This window comes from Coregonus lavaretus (genome assembly GCF_964263955.1).
Source record: "Coregonus lavaretus genome assembly, chromosome: 30".
NCBI classification, from domain to species: domain Eukaryota; kingdom Metazoa; phylum Chordata; class Actinopteri; order Salmoniformes; family Salmonidae; genus Coregonus; species Coregonus lavaretus.
The window spans coordinates 37,730,915-37,750,365 of record NC_140017.1 but is presented as its reverse complement, the minus strand read 5'-3'; the positions used below and the strand labels follow the sequence as shown (position 1 = coordinate 37,750,365).

Below are 19,451 nucleotides of genomic sequence, written 5' to 3'. Positions count from 1 at the left end.
AGGGTACTATGGTGTTGAATGCTGAGCTATAGTCAATGAACAGCATTCTTACATAGGTATTCCTTTTGTCCAGATGGGATAGGGCAGTGTGCAGTGTGATGGCGATTGCATTGTCTGTGGATCTATTGGGTCGGTAAGCAAATTGAAGTGGGTCTATGGTGACAGGTAAGGTAGAGGTGATATGATCTTTGACTAGTCTCTCAAAGCACTTCATGATGACAGAGGTGAGTGCTACAGGGCGATAGTCATTTAGTTCAGTTACCTTTGCTTTCTTGGGTACAGGAATAATGGTGGCCATCTTGAAGCATGTGGGAACAGCAGACTGGGAAAGGGAGAGATTGAATATGTCCATAAACACACCAGCTAGCTGGTCTGCGCATGCTCTGAGGACACGGCTAGGGATGCCGTCTGGGCAGGCAGCCTTGCGGGGGTTAACATGCTTAAATTTCTTAATCACGTCAGCCATTGAGAAGGAGAGGCCACAGTCCTTGGTAGTGTGCCTCGTCAGTGGCACTGTGTTATCCTCAAAGCGGGCGAAGAAGGTGTTTAGCTTGTCTGGAAGCGAGATGTCGGCGTCGGCAACGTGGCTGGTTTTCCTTTTGTAGTCCGTGATTGTCTGTAGATCCTGCCACATACGTCTCGTGTCTGAGCCGTTGAATTGCGACTCCACTTTGTCTCCATACTGATGTTTTGCCAGTTTAATTGCTTGCGGAGTGAGTAGCTACACTGTTTGTATTCTGCCATATTCCCAGTCACCTTGCCATGGTTGAATGCGGTGGTTCGCGCTTTCAGATTTGCGCGAATGCTGCCATCTATCCACGGTTTCTGGTTTGGGTAGGTTTTAATAGTCACAGTGGGCACAACATCACCTATACACTTCTTGATAAACCCAGTCACTGTTTCAGTGTATATGTCTAAATTATTTTCGGAAGCTACCCGGAACATATCCCAGTCCGCGTGATCAAAACAATCTTGAAGCGTGGATTCCGATTGGTCAGACCAGCGTTGAATAGTCCTTAGCACGGGTACTTCCTGTTTGAGTTTCTGCCTATAGGAAGGGAGAAGCAAAATGGAGTCGTGGTCAGATTTGCCGAAAGGAGGGCGGGGGAGGGCCTTATAACCATCCCGGAAGTTCGAATAACAATGGTCGAGGATCTTGGCAGCGTGAGTACAACAGTCGATATGTTGATAGAATTTCGGCAGCCTAGTCCTCAAATTTGCTTTGTTAAAATCCCCGGCAACAATAAATGCAGCCTCAGGATATGAGGTTTCCAGTTTGCATAAGGTCCAGTGAAGTTCTTTGAGGGCCGTCGTGGTATCGGCTTGAGGGGGGATATACACGGCCGTGACTATAACCAAAGAAAATTCTCTTGGGAGATAATATGGTCGGCATTTGATTGTGAGATATTCTAGGTCGGGTGAACAGAAGGACTCAAGTTCCTCTATGTTACTACAATTACACCATGAGTCATTAATCATGAAACCCCCACCTCCGCCCTTCTGCTTCCCGGAGAGATATTTATTCCTGTCTGCGCGATGAACTGAGAACCCATCTGGCTGGACCGATTCCGACAGAATATCCCAAGAGAGCCATGTTTCCGTGAAACAAAGTATGTTACAGGCCTTGATGTCTGTAAATCACAGACGGTGTCATCAGCAAAGCACCCCCACACCATAACACCACCACCTCCATGCTTTACGGTGGGAACTACACATGCAGAGATCATCCGTTCATCCACACCGCGTCTCACAAAAATCTCCAATTTAGACTCCAGAACAAATTTCCACTGGTGTAATGTCCATTGCTCGTGTTTCTTGGCCCAAGCAGGTCTCTTCTTCTTATTGGTGTTCTTTAGTAGTGGTTTCTTTGCAGCAATTCGACCATGAAGGCCTGATTCACTCAGTCTCCTCTGAACAGTTGATGTTGAGATGTGTCTGTTACATGAACTCTGTGAAGCATTTATTTGGGCTGCAATTTCTGAGGCTGGTAACTCTAATGAACTTATCCTTTGCAGCAGAGGTAACTCTGGGTCTTCCTTTCCTGTGGCGGTCCTCATGAGAGCCAGTTTCATCATAGCACTTGATGATTTTTGCGACTGCACTTGAAGAGACTTTCAAAGTTCTTGAAATGTTCCGTATTGACTGACCTTCACGTCTTAAAGTAATGATGGACTGTCATTTCTCTTTGCTTATTTGAGCTGTTCTTGCCATAATATGGACTTGGTCTTTTACCAAATAGGGCTATCTTCTGTATACCCCCCTACCTTGTCACAACACAACTGATTGGCTCAAATGCATTAATACACACCTGTTAATTGAAATGCATTCCAGGTGACTACCTCATGAAGCTAGTTGAGAGAATGCCAAGAGTGCGCAAAGCTGTCATCAAGGCAAAGGGTGGCTACTTTGAAGAATCTCAAATATAAAATATGTTTTGATTTGTTTTACACTTTTTTGGTTACTATATGATTCCATATGTGCTATTTCATAGTTTTGATGTCTTCACTATTATTTTGCATTGTAGAAAATAGTACAAATAAAGAAAAACCCTTCAATGAGTAGGTGTGTCCAAACTTGACTGGTACTGTGTATATATAAATGTTTATTGTTGCACATAAAAGACTGTAGAAATACCAGAAAATCAGCTCCAAGTGATTTGAATTTTGGGAATCTGTTCTAAAGTATTCCCATGCATAATAGAGATACATGTGATCATATACAAGGTTTGTTTGTAAGCAAGGTTTGAAATGATTGTTTTAGTCCATTATTTCTGCTTCTTGCGGTCTATTTGTAGTATACACATTTATTTGTAATTATGTTCCTGACCATCCGTTCAAGAAAACAATCGGCCAGCGGCTGACTCTAGTTGATGATCCCTGATGTAGGGAACAGGGTGCTATTTGGAAAGGAAGGAAAATGTAAAGGGGGATACCTCGTCAGTTGTACAACTGAATGCGTTCAACTGAAATGTGTCTTCTGCATTTAACCCAACCCCTCTGAATCAGAGAGGTGTGAGGGGCTGCCTTGATCGACATCCACTTCATCGGTGCCCGGGGAGCAGTTGTGGTGGGGGGGTTAACTGCCTTGCTCAAGGGTAGAACGGCAGATTTTTCCACCTTGCCGGCTCGGGGATTCGATCCAGCGACCTTTCTGTTACTGGCCCAACGCTCTCTGCCGCCCCTCAACTGGGATCTGTGTCTACTCGCATATTTCTAGCTATCTAGATCTGTTAACACCATCTTCCCTTTCTCTCTATGTACTCTCTCTGCAGGTGATCTACAACTCATTTGGAGGCACCTCTAAAGGACTGCACTTTAACAACCTCATCATTGGCCTGGTGCTGCTGACCAGAGGACGAGATGAGGAGAAGGCCAAGTGTATGTTCTCTCCCCTCTCCCCCCTCTCCCCCCTCTCTCCCCCTCTCTCCCCCTCTCATCCCCTCTCTCCCCCTCTCATCCTCCCTCTCTCCCTCTCTCATCCTCTCTCTCCCTCTCTCATCCTCTCTCTCCCCCTCTCCCCCTCTCTTCCCCTCTCGCCCCTCTCTCCCTCTCTCCCCCCCTCTCCCCCTCTCTTCCTCTCTCCCCCTCTCTCCCCCTCTCTCCCCCTCTCTTCCCCTCTCTTCCCCTCTCCCCCCTCTCCCCCTCTCATCCTCTCCCTCTCTCATCCCCCCTCTCCCCCTCTCATCCCCTCTCTCCCCCTCTCATCCTCTCTCTCCCCGTCTCATCCTCTCTCTCCCTCTCTCATCCTCTCTCTTCCCCTCTCTCCCTCTCATCCCCTCTCTTCCCCTCTCATCCCCTCTCTCCCCCTCTCATCCCCTCTCTCCCCCTCTCATCCTCTCTCTCCCCCTCTCTCCCCCTGTCATCCTCTCTCCCCCTCTCTCTCCCCCTCTCATCCTCTCTCCCCCTCTCTTCCCCTCTCATCCTCTCTCTCATCCCCTCTCTCTCCCTCTCATCCCCTCTCTCCCCCTCTCATCCTCCCTCTCTCATCCTCTCTCTCCCCCTCTCTCCCCCTCTCTCCCCCTCTCTTCCCCGCTCCCTCTCCCCCTCTCATCCCCTCTCTCCCCCTCTCATCCTCTCTCTCTCCCCCTCTCATCCTCTCTCATCCTCTCTCATCCCCTCTCTCCCCCTCTCTTCCCCTCTCATCCTCTCTCTCTCCCTCTCTCATCCTCTCTCTCCCACACTTCCCCTCTCCCCCTCTCCCCCTCTCTCCCCCTCTCTCTCCCCCTCTCATCCCCTCTCCCCCTCTCTCTCCCCCTCTCATCCTCTCTCCCCCTCTCTTCCCCTCTCCCCCCTCTCCCCCCTCTCCCCCTCTCATCCTCTCTCCCCCTCTCATCCTCTCTCTCCCCCTCTCATCCCCTCTCCCCCTCTCATCCTCTCTCTCCCCCTCTCATCCTCTCTCCCCCTCTCTTCCCCTCTCTCTCCCCCTCTCATCCTCTCTCTCCCCCTCTCATCCCCTCTCTCCCCCTCTCATCCTCTCTCTCCCCCTCTCTCCCTCTCCCCCCTCTCCCCCTCTCTCCCCCTGTCATCCTCTCTCCCCCTCTCATCCTCTCTCCCCCTCTCTTCCCCTCTCATCCTCTCTCTCATCCCCTCTCTCCCCCTCTCATCCCCTCTCTCCCCCTCTCATCCTCTCTCTCATCCTCTCTCTCCCCCTCTCTCCCCCTCTCATCCTCTCTTCCCCTCTCCCCCTCTCTCCCCCTCTCATCCTCTCTCTCCCCATCATCCTCTCTCTCTCATCCTCTCTTCTCTCTCCCCCTCTCATCCTCTCTCTCCCCCATCATCCTCTCTCCCTCTCTCATCCTCTCTCTTCCTCTCTCATCATCTCTTCTCTCTCCCCCTCTCATCCGCTCTCTCCCCCTCATCCTCTCTCATCCTCTCTTCTCTCTCCCCCCGCTATCTCTCTCTGAGTGATGTTTGGGATTGATGCGTGTGAGGCAGCAGAGAGCCATGCTGACCCTGCTGCCTGCCACTGATAAGACCAGCCTGCCTGCCAGGATGAACTAACCAACAGTGTGTGTCCCACCACAGACCTCTTCAGCCTGTTTGCCAGGATGAACTAACCAACAGTGTGTGTCCCACCACAGACCTCTTCAGCCTGTTTGCCAGTGAGTCGGGCGGCTATGCGGCGCGGGACGACATGGAGGCCGTGCTACGGGCGGTGGACGGGGAAGTCCCGCCCTCTCTCAGGAAGTGCTTCAGCGAGGTCAGTCACCTGTCAATCACCCAGACCAACACTTTGACTGACGCACAACACACTCTCCATCTGGGGTTGGACCACACACACTGCTGTTATTGGCTTTAAACACACACACACTGCTGTTATTGGCTTTACACACACACACACACACACACACACACACACACACACTGCTGTTATTGGCTTTAAACACACACACACGTATGTATTTACACAATACACACCTCCAAGAATCCAATCTCATTAGCAAACTTCAGATTGCCCTTTAACATAAAAACACCAAGCTTGTTACCGCCATATCATGCTCCATAACAGCAGCATGTGTTGGAATAGAAAGGAACTCCATAACAGCAGCATGTTGGAATAGAAAGGAACTCCATAACAGCAGCATGTTGGAATAGAAAGGAACTCCATAACAGCAGCATGTTGGAATAGAAAGGAACTCCATAACAGCAGCATGTTGGAATAGAAAGGAACTCCATAACAGCAGCATGTTGGAATAGAAAGGAACTCCATAATGATATAATAATAATAATAATAATAATAATAATAATAATAATATGCCACTTAGCAGACGCTTTTATCCAAAGCGACTTACAGTCATGTGTGCATAAATTTTTACGTATGGGGTGGTCCTGGGGATTCCAACCCACTACCTTGGCGTTACAAGCGCTGTGCTCTACCAGCTGAGCTACAGAGGACCCACAGTGGCATGTGTTGGAATAGAAAGTCATTCAGTAGTTGGGGTGGACAGTAGGTTCTCTTAACTGGATTAGAAGGGGCTTTTCAGATTTAGGTTGGATCTCCCTCAGCGGCAGGTTAGTCTTAGCTAGCTCTGGCCCACTCTCTCTTATAGTTCACCATGACTAGAAATACATGTATTAGTCTGTAGAACAGCCATAGACCTTCCCTTGTAGCCTGTTAAGTATTGTTATGCCAGTGTCTGTCTGTCTGACACCCCTGCCCTATTGGGAACCAGCGGGAGGTTGCGAGGCTAACTGTTTGGGTAACTGTCTGTGTACTGTTTGGTGCCAGGTAGGGCAGCTTATCGTTGGCTTTGACAAACTTACTGACCCCCTGTTCTGTCTACTGGTACTATCGTTAATCTGCAGTTCAAACAATAAAAAATCAATAGGGTAGGGCATTCATTGCCCCTTTATCTGAGTCCACTGTTTCCATTCTTGAGTGTGTTTGGTAAGTGGAAGAGGCACACAGGCTGGCAGCCATGTTGAACCTGTGGGAGAGGCACACAGGCTGGCAGCCATGTTGAACCTGTGGAAGAGGCACACAGGCTGGCAGCCATGTTGAACCTGTGGAAGAGGCACACAGGCTGGCAGCCATGTTGAACCTGTGGAAGAGGCACACAGGCTGGCAGCCATGTTGAACCTGTGGAAGAGGCACACAGGCTGGCAGCCATGTTGAACCTGTGGAAGAGGCACACAGGCTGGCAGCCATGTTGAACCTGTAGAAGAGGCACACAGGCTGGCAGCCATGTTGAACCTGTGGAAGAGGCACACAGGCTGGCAGCCATGTTGAACCTGTGGTAGAGGCACACAGGCTGGCAGCCATGTTGAACCTGTGGTAGAGGCACACAGGCTGGCAGCCATGTTGAACCTGTGGTAGAGGCACACAGGCTGGCAGCCATGTTGAACCTGTGGAAGAGGCACACAGGCTGGCAGCCATGTTGAACCTGTGGAAGAGGCACACAGGCTGGCAGCCATGTTGAACCTGTGGAAGAGGCACACAGGCTGGCAGCCATGTTGAACCTGTGGAAGAGGCACACAGGCTGGCAGCCATGTTGAACCTGTGGAAGAGGCACACAGGCTGGCAGCCATGTTGAACCTGTGGAAGAGGCACACAGGCTGGCAGCCATGTTGAACCTGTGGAAGAGGCACACAGGCTGGCAGCCATGTTGAACCTGTAGAAGAGGCACACAGGCTGGCAGCCATGTTGAACCTGTGGAAGAGGCACACAGGCTGGCAGCCATGTTGAACCTGTGGAAGAGGCACACAGGCTGGCAGCCATGTTGAACCTGTAGAAGAGGCACACAGGCTGGCAGCCATGTTGAACCTGTGGAAGAGGCACACAGGCTGGCAGCCATGTTGAACCTGTGGTAGAGGCACACAGGCTGGCAGCCATGTTGAACCTGTGGGAGAGGCACACAGGCTGGCAGCCATGTTGATGGTGTTGAACAGGCTTGTTCTGTCATGGTCCATATCCGTAGCTCTGCATGTTCCCATCACTGCCTGTCAGCCCCTCTCACTAAACACATGGACATCTTACACTGGAAAAACGGTGTGTTTGTGCATGAATAAGATGATATGTTTTCATTGTATATTTAAGCAATAACGCCCGAGGGGGTGTGGTAAATGGCCAATATACCACAGCTAAGGGTTGTTCTTAACCACGACGCAACGCGGAGTGCCTGGACACAGCCCTTAGCCGTGGTATATTGGCCGTATATCACAAACCCCCGATGTTCCTTATTGCTATTATAAACTGGTTGCCAACGTAATTAGAGCAGTAAAACTAAATGTTTTGTCATACCCGTGGTACACGGTCTGATATACCATGGCTTTCAGCCAATCAGAATTCAGGGCTCAAACCACCCAGTTTATAATTGTTTGTAACTAATGTGTAACTCTATTGGCCAATGACACCTCCACAATACACTGTGACATAAACGCTACTCTGTGTCCGTCTCCCCAACAATACACTGTGATATAAACGCTACTCTGTGTCCGTCTCCACAACAATACACTGTGACGTAAACGCTACTCTGTGTCCGTCTCCACAACAATACACTGTGATATAAACGCTACTCTGTGTCCGTCTCCCCAACAATACACTGTGATATAAACGCTACTCTGTGTCCGTCTCCACAACAATACACTGTGACATAAACGCTACTCTGTGTCCGTCTCCCCAACAATACACTGTAACATAAACGCTACTCTGTGTCCGTCTCCACAACAATACACTGTGACATAAACGCTACTCTGTGTCCGTCTCCACAACTATACTATTTTCTCAAGTACTCACCCGTTAAGTATTTAGCGACCCACCTAGCTGCCAACTTAATGCTTTGTTGTTGATGTGTTTGTTTGTTTGTCTAAGGGGGAGAAAGTCAACTATGAGTGCTTTAAGAACTGGCTCCTTCAGAACAAGGAGGCGTTCACCTTTTCCCGTTGGCTGCTCTCCGGGGGCGTGTGCGTCACCCTCACAGACGACAGCGACACACCCACCTTCTACCAGACTCTGGCCGGAGTCACACACTGTGAGTGACCCCCCCCCAAAAAAACAGTGATATTTTACCTGACCGTTTTTAATCGGTGCACATATTTATTGTTATTTGGTATTTGTCACCCTCTCTCACATTCTCTTTCTGGCTTTCAAGTCCTTCTCTCTTTCGCTGTCAATTGGAAAGCAATATCTTACATGTTGCTGTGTCCCAGTCTTAGACCAATCAAAGATCTTAGCTGCTTTCTATCCTGAGACGAATCAGAGAGCAGGAGAGATCTTTGCTACCAATCAGAGAGAGTACCTTCAGATGGCTCGTAATCTGCTGCTGCCCACTCCCAGATTATCCTCTTAACTCTGTGAGCGGTGTGTGTGAGTGCAGGTGTTTTGTGTGCACGCTCTGGCCGTGAGGCGTGCACTATCCGTGCATGGACTTTCCAGAACATGCCTTACCTACGCAATCACCTCACTCTTGGCTGAGACGCACGTGGACCATCATCGACCGGACACACACAACAGAAGCCATGGCGGACTAACAGTCTTCTTGTTGTTGGTCGGGATATTATTGGAATACTATTGGAACAGGATGGCATGAGTTGTCGTGGTGTGTTTTCCTGAGCTGTTAGCCGTGTGTGTGTGGAGTCTACTATGGTACACGCCAGTCCTGTCGGCACGTCCCCGGGCATGTGTGGTGGAATATGGTTTGGTATCTCTGTTGCCACTCCGACAGAGTCGCACCTCTAGGTGGGTACTGGGCACGCCGCTGGACCTCTGTAGTTGAGGTCTGCATCCCAAAGGGCACCCTCTTCCCTATGAAGTGTACTATATAGGGAATAGGGTGCCATTTGGGACACGTACTAGGAAGTGGTCAACGCTGACAAGTGTCTTTTCAATGAAGCGATAGTTGGAGTGAGTTAGTGGTTGTACTTGCTGTGTAATCCTCTCCCTCTCCCTGTCTTCCAGATTGTGGAAGTGTAAATTGGAGGTGTTTTGTGTGAACTCACTTGCCGTTTGTCATGAGACCCAAACGCAGAATGCCAATCATTTCTCTCTGTGTGTCTAGCTACTCAGTGATGGAGATGTAGCCTCTTGTTTAAGAACAAGTCTGTATTTTAAACAGACTCCAACAGCAAGCTCTAGCCGTTTTTAAAGAGATCAGTCTCAACCAGCCAGTACTGTCCTGAAACAGCCTAGCGGTTAATCTAGCGTGCTAACTTAAGGGGGGTGTCCCAAATGGCACCCTATTCCCTACTCAGTCAGTGAGCTAGCTAACGAGGGGATCGGACGTGTCCAGGATTCAGTCAGTGAGCTAGCTAACGAGGGGATCGGACGTGTCCTGGATCCAGTCAGTGAGCTAGCTAACGAGGGGATCGGACGTGTCCTGGATCCAGTCAGTGAGCTAGCTAACGAGGGGATCGGACGTGTCCTGGATCCAGTCAGAGAGCTAGCTAACGAGGGGATCGGACGTGTCCTGGATTCAGTCAGTGAGCTAGCTAACGAGGGGATCGGACGTGTCCTGGATCCAGTCAGAGAGCTAGCTAACGAGGGGATCAGACATGTCCTGGATCCAGTCAGTGAGCTAGCTAACGAGGGGATCGGACATGTCCTGGATCCAGTCAGTGAGCTAGCTAACGAGGGGATCGGACATGTCCTGGATCCAGTCAGTGAGCTAGCTAACGAGGGGATCGGACGTGTCCTGGATTCAGTCAGTGAGCTAGCTAACGAGGGGATCGGACGTGTCCTGGATCCAGTCAGTGAGCTAGCTAACGAGGGGATCGGACGTGTCCTGGATTCAGTCAGTGAGCTAGCTAACGAGGGGATCGGACGTGTCCTGGATCCAGTCAGTGAGCTAGCTAACGAGGGGATCGGACGTGTCCTGGATCCAGTCAGTGAGCTAGCTAACGAGGGGATCGGACGTGTCCTGGATCCAGTCAGTGAGCTAGCTAACGAGGGGATCGGACGTGTCCTGGATTGTCAGTGAGCTAGCTAACGAGGGGATCGGACATGTCCTGGATTCAGTCAGTGAGCTAGCTAACGAGGGGATCGGACGTGTCCTGGATTCAGTCAGTGAGCTAGCTAACGAGGGGATCGGACGTGTCCTGGATCCAGTCAGAGAGCTAGCTAACGAGGGGATCGGATGTGTCCTGGATTCAGTCAGTGAGCTAGCTAACGAGGGGATCGGACGTGTCCTGGATTCAGTCAGTGAGCTAGCTAACGAGGGGATCGGACGTGTCCTGGATTCAGTCAGTGAGCTAGCTAACGAGGGGATCGGACATGTCCTGGATCCAGTCAGTGAGCTAGCTAACGAGGGGATCGGACATGTCCTGGATCCAGTCAGTGAGCTAGCTAACGAGGGGATCGGACATGTCCTGGAGTCAGTCAGTGAGCTAGCTAACGAGGGGATCGGACGTGTCCTGGATCCAGTCAGTGAGCTAGCTAACGAGGGGATCGGACGTGTCCTGGATTCAGTCAGTGAGCTAGCTAACGAGGGGATCGGACGTGTCCTGAATCCAGTCAATGAGCTAGCTAACGAGGGGATCGGACATGTCCTGGATCCAGTCAGTGAGCTAGCTAACGAGGGGATCAGACATGTCCTGGATCCAGTCAGTGAGCTAGCTAACGAGGGGATCGGACGTGTCCTGGATCCAGTCAGTGAGCTAGCTAACGAGGGGATCGGACGTGTCCTGGATTCAGTCAGTGAGCTAGCTAACGAGGGGATCGGACGTGTCCTGGATTCAGTCAGTGAGCTAGCTAACGAGGGGATCGGACGTGTCCTGGATTCAGTCAGTGAGCTAGCTAACGAGGGGATCGGACGTGTCCTGGATTCAGTCAATGAGCTAGCTAACGAGGGGATCGGACATGTCCTGGATCCAGTCAGTGAGCTAGCTAACGAGGGGATCGGATGTGTCCTGGATCCAGTCAGTGAGCTAGCTAACGAGGGGATCGGACGTGTCCTGGATTCAGTCAGTGAGCTAGCTAACGAGGGGATCGGACGTGTCCTGGATTCAGTCAGTGAGCTAGCTAACGAGGGGATCGGACGTGTCCTGGATTCAGTCAGTGAGCTAGCTAACGAGGGGATCGGACGTGTCCTGGATCCAGTCAGAGAGCTAGCTAACGAGGGGATCGGACGTGTCCTGGATCCAGTCAGTGAGCTAGCTAACGAGGGGATCGGACGTGTCCTGGATCCAGTCAGTGAGCTAGCTAACGAGGGGATCGGACATGTCCTGGATCCAGTCAGTGAGCTAGCTAACGAGGGGATCGGACATGTCCTGGATCCAGTTAGTGAGCTAGCTAACGAGGGGATCGGACATGTCCTGGATCCAGTCAGTGAGCTAGCTAACGAGGGGATCGGACATGTCCTGGATCCAGTCAGTGAGCTAGCTAACGAGGGGATCGGACATGTCCTGGATCCAGTCAGTGAGCTAGCTAACGAGGGGATCTGACATGTCCTGGATCCAGTCAGTGAGCTAGCTAACGAGGGGATCAGACATGTCCTGGATCCAGTCAGTGAGCTAGCTAACGAGGGGATCTGACATGTCCTGGATCCAGTCAGTGAGCTAGCTAACGAGGGGATCGGACATGTCCTGGAGTCAGTCAGTGAGCTAGCTAACGAGGGGATGAGACATGTCCTGGAGCCAGTCAGTGAGCTATCTAGTGAGGGGATGAGACATGTCCTGGAGCCAGTCAGTGAGCTATCTAGTGAGGGGATGAGACATGTCCTGGAGCCAGTCAGTGAGCTATCTAGTGAGGGGATGAGACATGTCCTGGAGCCAGTCAGTGAGCTATGTAGTGAGGGGATGAGACATGTCCTGGAGTCAGTCAGTGAGCTATCTAGTGAGGGGATGAGACATGTCCTGGAGTCAGTCAGTGAGCTATCTAGTGAGGGGATGAGACGTCCTGGAGCCAGTCAGTGAGCTATCTAGTGAGGGGATGAGACATGTCCTGGAGTCAGTCAGTGAGCTATCTAGTGAGGGGATGAGACATGTCCTGGAGCCAGTCAGTGAGCTATCTAGTGAGGGGATGAGACGTCCTGGAGCCAGTCAGTGAGCTATCTAGTGAGGGGATGAGACATGTCCTGGAGTCAGTCAGTGAGCCATCTAGTGAGGGGATGAGACGTCCTGGAGCCGATCCATAGGAACGGTAATGAGTTTTCTAGATTAGCAGTGTCAGGCAGGCTGCAGCAGCAGCCCTGAGTAATGACACACAGCAACAAGATGAGCAGGTATTTATTCCCCTTCAGCTCTGCTTTCCTCACAAGTCCCTACCAGGCCTTACCACTGTACTAATCACCGCTAGGCTCTGTTCGCTAGTCCTTACCACTGCACTAATCACCGCTAGGCTCTGTTCGCTAGTCCTTACCACTGCACTAATCACCGCTAGGCTCTGTTCGCTAGTCCTTACCACTGCACTAATCACCGCTAGGCTCTGTTCGCTAGTCCTTACCACTGCACTAATCACCGCTAGGCTCTGTTCGCTAGTCCCAGGCCTTACCACTGCACTAATCACCGCTAGGCTCTGTTCGCTAGTCCTTACCACTGCACTAATCACCGCTAGGCTCTGTTCGCTAGTCCTTACCACTGCACTAATCACCGCTAGGCTCTGTTCGCTAGTCCTTACCACTGCACTAATCACCGCTAGGCTCTGTTCGCTAGTCCCAGGCCTTACCACTGCACTAATCACCGCTAGGCTCTGTTCGCTAGTCCCAGGCCTTACCACTGTACTAATCACCGCTAGGCTCTGTTCGCTAGTCCTTACCACTGCACTAATCACCGCTAGGCTCTGTTCGCTAGTCCCAGTCCTTACCACTGCACTAATCACCGCTAGGCTCTGTTCGCTAGGCCTTACCACTGCACTAATCACCGCTAGGCTCTGTTCGCTAGTCCCAGGCCTTACCACTGCACTAATCACCGCTAGGCTCTGTTCGCTAGTCCCAGGCCTTACCACTGTACTAATCACCGCTAGGCTCTGTTCGCTAGTCCTTACCACTGCACTAATCACCGCTAGGCTCTGTTCGCTAGTCCCAGGCCTTACCACTGCACTAATCACCGCTAGGCTCTGTTCGCTAGTCCCAGGCCTTACCACTGTACTAATCACCGCTAGGCTCTGTTCGCTAGTCCTTACCAGGCCTTACCACTGTACTAATCACCGCTAGGCTCTGTTCGCTAGTCCTTACCACTGCACTAATCACCGCTAGGCTCTGTTCGCTAGTCCTTACCACTGCACTAATCACCGCTAGGCTCTGTTCGCTAGTCCCAGGCCTTACCACTGCACTAATCACCGCTAGGCTCTGTTCGCTAGTCCTTACCAGGCCTTACCACTGCACTAATCACCGCTAGGCTCTGTTCGCTAGTCCTTACCACTGCACTAATCACCGCTAGGCTCTGTTCGCTAGTCCTTACCACTGCACTAATCACCGCTAGGCTCTGTTCGCTAGTCCTTACCACTGCACTAATCACCGCTAGGCTCTGTTCGCTAGTCCTTACCACTGCACTAATCACCGCTAGGCTCTGTTCGCTAGTCCCAGGCCTTACCACTGCACTAATCACCGCTAGGCTCTGTTCGCTAGTCCCAGGCCTTACCACTGTACTAATCACCGCTAGGCTCTGTTCGCTAGTCCCAGGCCTTACCACTGCACTAATCACCGCTAGGCTCTGTTCGCTAGTCCCAGGCCTTACCACTGCACTAATCACCGCTAGGCTCTGTTCGCTAGTCCCAGGCCTTACCACTGTACTAATCACCGCTAGGCTCTGTTCGCTAGTCCCAGTCCTTACCACTGCACTAATCACCGCTAGGCTCTGTTCGCTAGTCCCAGTCCTTACCACTGCACTAATCACCGCTAGGCTCTGTTCGCTAGGCCTTACCAGGCCTTACCACTGCACTAATCACCGCTAGGCTCTGTTCGCTAGTCCATACCAGTCCTTACCACTGCACTAATCACCGCTAGGCTCTGTTCGCTAGTCCATACCAGGCCTTACCACTGCACTAATTATTGCTAGGCTCTGTTCGCTAGTCCATACCAGGCCTTACCACTGCACTAATCACCGCTAGGCTAGCCCACGCTGGCCTGCGTTCAGTAAATAAAAAAAACACAAATAGCTTTCATTCATGTTTGTTTAGCGTTTGGGATTGATACACAGACTATATTGGTGTTCTCTCAGTGTTTCTGAAAGACCAGTTGGAGGACCTAATTTTTGAGGTTTTATTTATATTGCTAGGTGTGTGTGCGTATGACGTGCATGCGTGTTCGTGTTTTGTTTATGGAGGATCTTGTGTTGTCCAGCTGCTCTACTCTTAAAGGGGCATTCAATCAGTCAGTGGCGGGCCCCACTACACACACCTGCCCCCCCACACGCCACACTATGCTTCTCAATTATGAATCTGTCCACCATTACTTCCCCCATGCCATATCCATACCCTCTCTTCCTCTGTCTCCCTCTCTCTCTCTTCCCCCCCCCCCCCCCCAGGTTATGTTCTCGATTAGTTTAAGTTTGATGTTTCAGAGCATCTCTCTGAGGAGGGTTAGGACTGAACGGAGGTAGAAAGGTTATTGAACCAGAACCACTGAAGAAGCAGCTGGTGCTTATTTCTTTCCAATCAGTCTGCTTGGCATCTCCACTTCTCTCTTTCTCCATCTGTCTTCAGAATGAACACACACACATTTACACACACTCTCTCCACAGAGTCAACTGAACCCAGCTGAGGCGGGCTCTTCTAGGAATTAACTTCAGGGGGGCGGGAGAGAAGGAAAGAAAGAAAGAGCCACTTTCAATCCACACACACATTTACATTTTAGTCATTTTAGCAGACGCTCTTATCCAGAGCGACTTAACAGTTACAGTTAGTGAGTGCATACATTTTTCATACTGCCCCCCCCCCCCCGTGGGAATCGAACCCACAACCCTGGTGTTGCAAGCGCCATCCTCTACCAACTGAGCTGCAGCTTTCACTGCTAGGTTAAAGGGCTAGCCTGGATATCCCCCGGTGGCATCACTGTCTTATTGACCCATCAGTCTTATAAATGCAGACAGCAAACCAGGACGTCAGTCTTATAAGTGAGACTTAAGTGGTGGAAATCCGGACTGTCTCCTCTCCTGCCAGAAAGTCAATGTGACTTGATCTGCATCCCAAATGACACCCTCTTCCCTATATAGTGCACTACAAAATTAGTGCGCTATATAGGGTGCCATTTTAAGGCATGCAGTCTTGATTTCTGTCTGTGTTTTGACACCTGCCTGACCGACATGCATGGGCTGGGTCATGGGACAGTGTGGTGGAAAGGGAAGCCTGGGCTAGAATGAGCTAGCGAGCCTTAGGCTAATCCTATTAGCGTAAAGCTGTGGATCAGTGTGATGAAAGGAGTGGGAGGATGAACCCAGGGTCTCCGGCCCCTTTCTGGCTGGCATGTTTCATACTTAACAGGAGCTATATTAGTGCACTGTCTTTTAGGTTGAGTCATGGTCTCAGCTCAAGACTAATCTGGATAAACTAAATCGCTTACGGATAGTGTTGCAAAATTCCGGTAACCAGAATTCCCAGGTTTTCCAGAAATCCCAGTAGGAAGATTCTCGGAATCAGGGAATAAGCAGGAATTCTGGAATTTTGCAACCCTACTTAAAGATCTGGGGCCAGGCTACTTGAGAGTACTACTTAAGACTACTATCCTCTGTGCTGCTCGTTACAAATCTGTCCATAATCCAAATGTCCATCAGAATGGAAACATGTTAACATCATCGACATGGCTCCAAACAGTCCTTAATCCATATTCCCATCAGAATGGAACCATGAAAACACATGACGTCATCGGCATGGCGCCATATCTTAGTCCAAGTCCATATAGCCCACTATAGCACCATGTAGTCTTAGTCCAAGTCCATATAGCCCACTATAGCACCATGTAGTCTTAGTCCAAGTCCATATAGCCCACTATAGCACCATGTAGTCTTAGTCCAAGTCCATATAGCCCACTATAGCACCATGTAGTCTTAGTCCAAGTCCATATAGCCCACTATAGCACCATGTAGTCTTAGTCCAAGTCCATATAGCCCACTATAGCACCATGTAGAGATGAACAGAAGCTGGGTGAAGATCTACACTGTTGTTTCCTTTCCTTTTCTGTACTAGCACTGCTAGGGTCATGTGATTTGTGTTCTAGTAACAAGATGCTCAGCTAATCTACAAAACACTCTCTATGTTGGTTGCCATTTTGATTATTTAAAAAGTGTTTTCTTCCTCTCCCCTCCTGCAGTAGAAGAGTCTGATATCATTGACTTGGAGAAGCGCTACTGGCTGCTGAAAGCCCAGTCCAGGACCGGCCGCTTCGACTTGGAAACCTTTGTCCCGCTGGTCTCTCCTCCCATTCACGCTTCGCTAAGTGAAGGTATGTTCTCTCCTCCCATTCACGCTTCGCTAAGTGAAGGTATGTTCTCTCCTCCCATTCATGCTTCGCTAAGTGAAGGTATGTTCTCTCCTCCCATTCACGCTTCGCTAAGTGAAGTTATGTAATATTTCTGATGCCAGGTAGATATTATGGGGACCTGGTAAACCTGTTGCCCCCAGCCAGACAGTCACCCATGACCCATGACAAAATGATGTTTAAATGCCATACTTTGTATACGTACACTACCAGTCAAAAGTTTGGACACACCTACTCATTCAAGGGTTTTTCTTTATTTTTACTATATTCTACATTGTACAATAGTAGTGAAGACATCAAAACTATGAAATAACACATATGGAATCATGTAGTATCCCAAAAAGTGTTAACCAAATCAAAATATATTTTATATTTTGAGTTTCTTCAAAGTAGCCACCTTTGCCTTGATGACAGCTTTGCACACTCTTGGCATTCTCTCAACCAGCTTCATGAGGTATTCACCTGGAATGCATTTCACTTAACAGGTGTGCCTTCTTAAAAGTTAATTTGTGGAATTTCTTTCCTTCTTAATGCGTTTGAGCCAATCAGTTGTGTTGTGACAAGGTAGGGGTGGTATACAGAAGATAGCCCTATTTGGTAAAAGACCAAGTCCATATTATGGCAAGAACAGCTCAAATAATCAAAGAGAAATGACAGTCCATCATTACTTTAAGACGTGAAGGTCAGTCAATACGGAACATTTCAAGATCTTTTAAAGTTTCTTAAAGTACAGTTGCAAAAACCATCAAGCGCTATGATGAAACTGGCTCTCATGAGGACAGCCACAGGAAAGGAAGACCCAGAGTTACCTCTGCTGCAGAGGATAAGTTCGTTAGAGTTACCAGCCTCAGAAATCGCAGCCGAAATAAATGCTTCACAGAGTTCCAGCAACAGACACATCTCAACATCAACTGTTCAGAGGAGACTGTGTGAATCAGGCCTTCATGATCGAATTGCTGCAAAGAAACCACTACTAAAGGACACCAATAAGAAGAAGAGACCTGCTTGGGCCAAGAAACACGAGCAATGACATTAGACCGGTGGAAATGTGTCCTTTTGTCTGGAGTCCAAATTTGAGATTTTTGGTTCCAACCACTGTGTCTTTGTGAGACGCGGTGTGGGTGAACGGATGATCTCCGCATGTGTAGTTCCCACCGTGAAGCATGGAGAAGGAGGTGTTATGGTGTGGGTGTGCTTTGCTGGTGACACTGTCTGTGATTTATTTAGAATTCAAGGCACACTTAACCAGCATGGCTATCATAGCATTCTGCAGCGATACGCCATCCCATCTGGTTTGGGCTTAGTGGGACTATCATTTGTTTTTCAACAGGACAATGACCCAACACACCTCCAGGCTGTGTAAGGGCTATTTGACCAAGAAGGAGAGTGATGGAGTGCTGCATCAGATGACCTGGCCTCCACAATCACCCGACCTCAACCCAATTGAGATGGTTTAGGGTGAGTTGGACCCCGCAGAGTGAAGGAAAAGCAGCCAACAAGTGCTCAGCATATGTGGGAACTCCTTCAAGACTGTTGGAAAAGCATTCCATGTGAAGCTGGTTGAGAGAATGCCAAGAATGTTCAAAGCTGTCATCAAGACAAAGGGTGGTTACTTTGACGAATCTCAAATATAAAAAATGTTGGTTACTACATGATTCCATGTGTGTTATTTCATAGTTTTGATGTCTTCACTATTATTCTACTATGTAGAAAAAATTGTAAAAATAATGGAAAACCCTGGAATAAGTAGGTGTGTCTAAACTTTTGACTGGTGATGTATATACAGCTCTGGAAAAAAATTAAGAGACCACTGCAAATGTTTCTTAAATCAACATCTCTACATGTATGACAGCCATTCCATTCCAGTGTCTGTTGAATTCCAACACCTCATTCTACTGAATTAGGTACTTATTAGGTGATCACATGAACCAAATCTTATTTAACAAGGAAAAGTATAAAAACCACTGCTGTGGTCATCACTATCCTCTTGCAATAGGACCAGCTGGACGGCAAAAACAGTGCTAATAGTACCTCAAAAGTAATATTAATCAAAAAAATAACTATTGACCAAGCCAAAAGAGTTGAAAAGGAAAGTTTTGAGTGAGGAAAACAAGGGTTCAATTCTGGCTTTACTGGCAGAGGGATACAGTGAGCGTCAGGTTGCTTCCATCCTTAAAATTTAAAAGACGGCGGTTCATAAGAATAAGGTCAAGCAGCAGACATTGGGGACAACAAAGCTACAGACCGGCAGAGGGTTGAAAACAACTCTCTACTGACCGGGATGACCACCAACTCATTCGAATGTCACTCAACATCCGTAGGATGACATCAAGTGACCTACAAAAAGAATGGCAAACGGCAGCTGGGGTGAAGTGCACGGCGAGGACGGTTCGAAACAGGCTCCTAGGGGCAGGGCTGAAGTCAATGAGAAGCTAAGAAGAGCCAGGCTGAGGTTTGCAAAAGACCATTAGGATATTGCCGTAGAGGACTGTAGTAAGGTCATCTTCTCTGATGAGTCCAATTTTCAGCTTTGCCCAACACCTGGTCGTCTAATGGTTAGACGGAGACCTGGAGAGGCCTACAAGCCACAGTGTCTCGCACCCAC

The 19,451-nt window shown here is 49.4% G+C and overlaps 1 protein-coding gene across 1 annotated transcript in view; it reads left to right on the top strand.

Annotated features, from left to right (window-relative positions):
- Positions 1-19,451, top strand: part of LOC311106096 (ubiquitin carboxyl-terminal hydrolase 32-like) — a 108,842-nt gene that overhangs the window by 27,676 nt on the left and 61,715 nt on the right. Inside the window, exons 3-6 of the mRNA XM_084148404.1 lie at positions 3,272-3,377; positions 5,081-5,199; positions 8,311-8,470; positions 16,679-16,810. Of these exons, the coding sequence (XP_084004530.1) occupies positions 3,272-3,377; positions 5,081-5,199; positions 8,311-8,470; positions 16,679-16,810 (517 nt within the window). The remainder of the gene's footprint in view (positions 1-3,271; positions 3,378-5,080; positions 5,200-8,310; positions 8,471-16,678; positions 16,811-19,451) is intronic.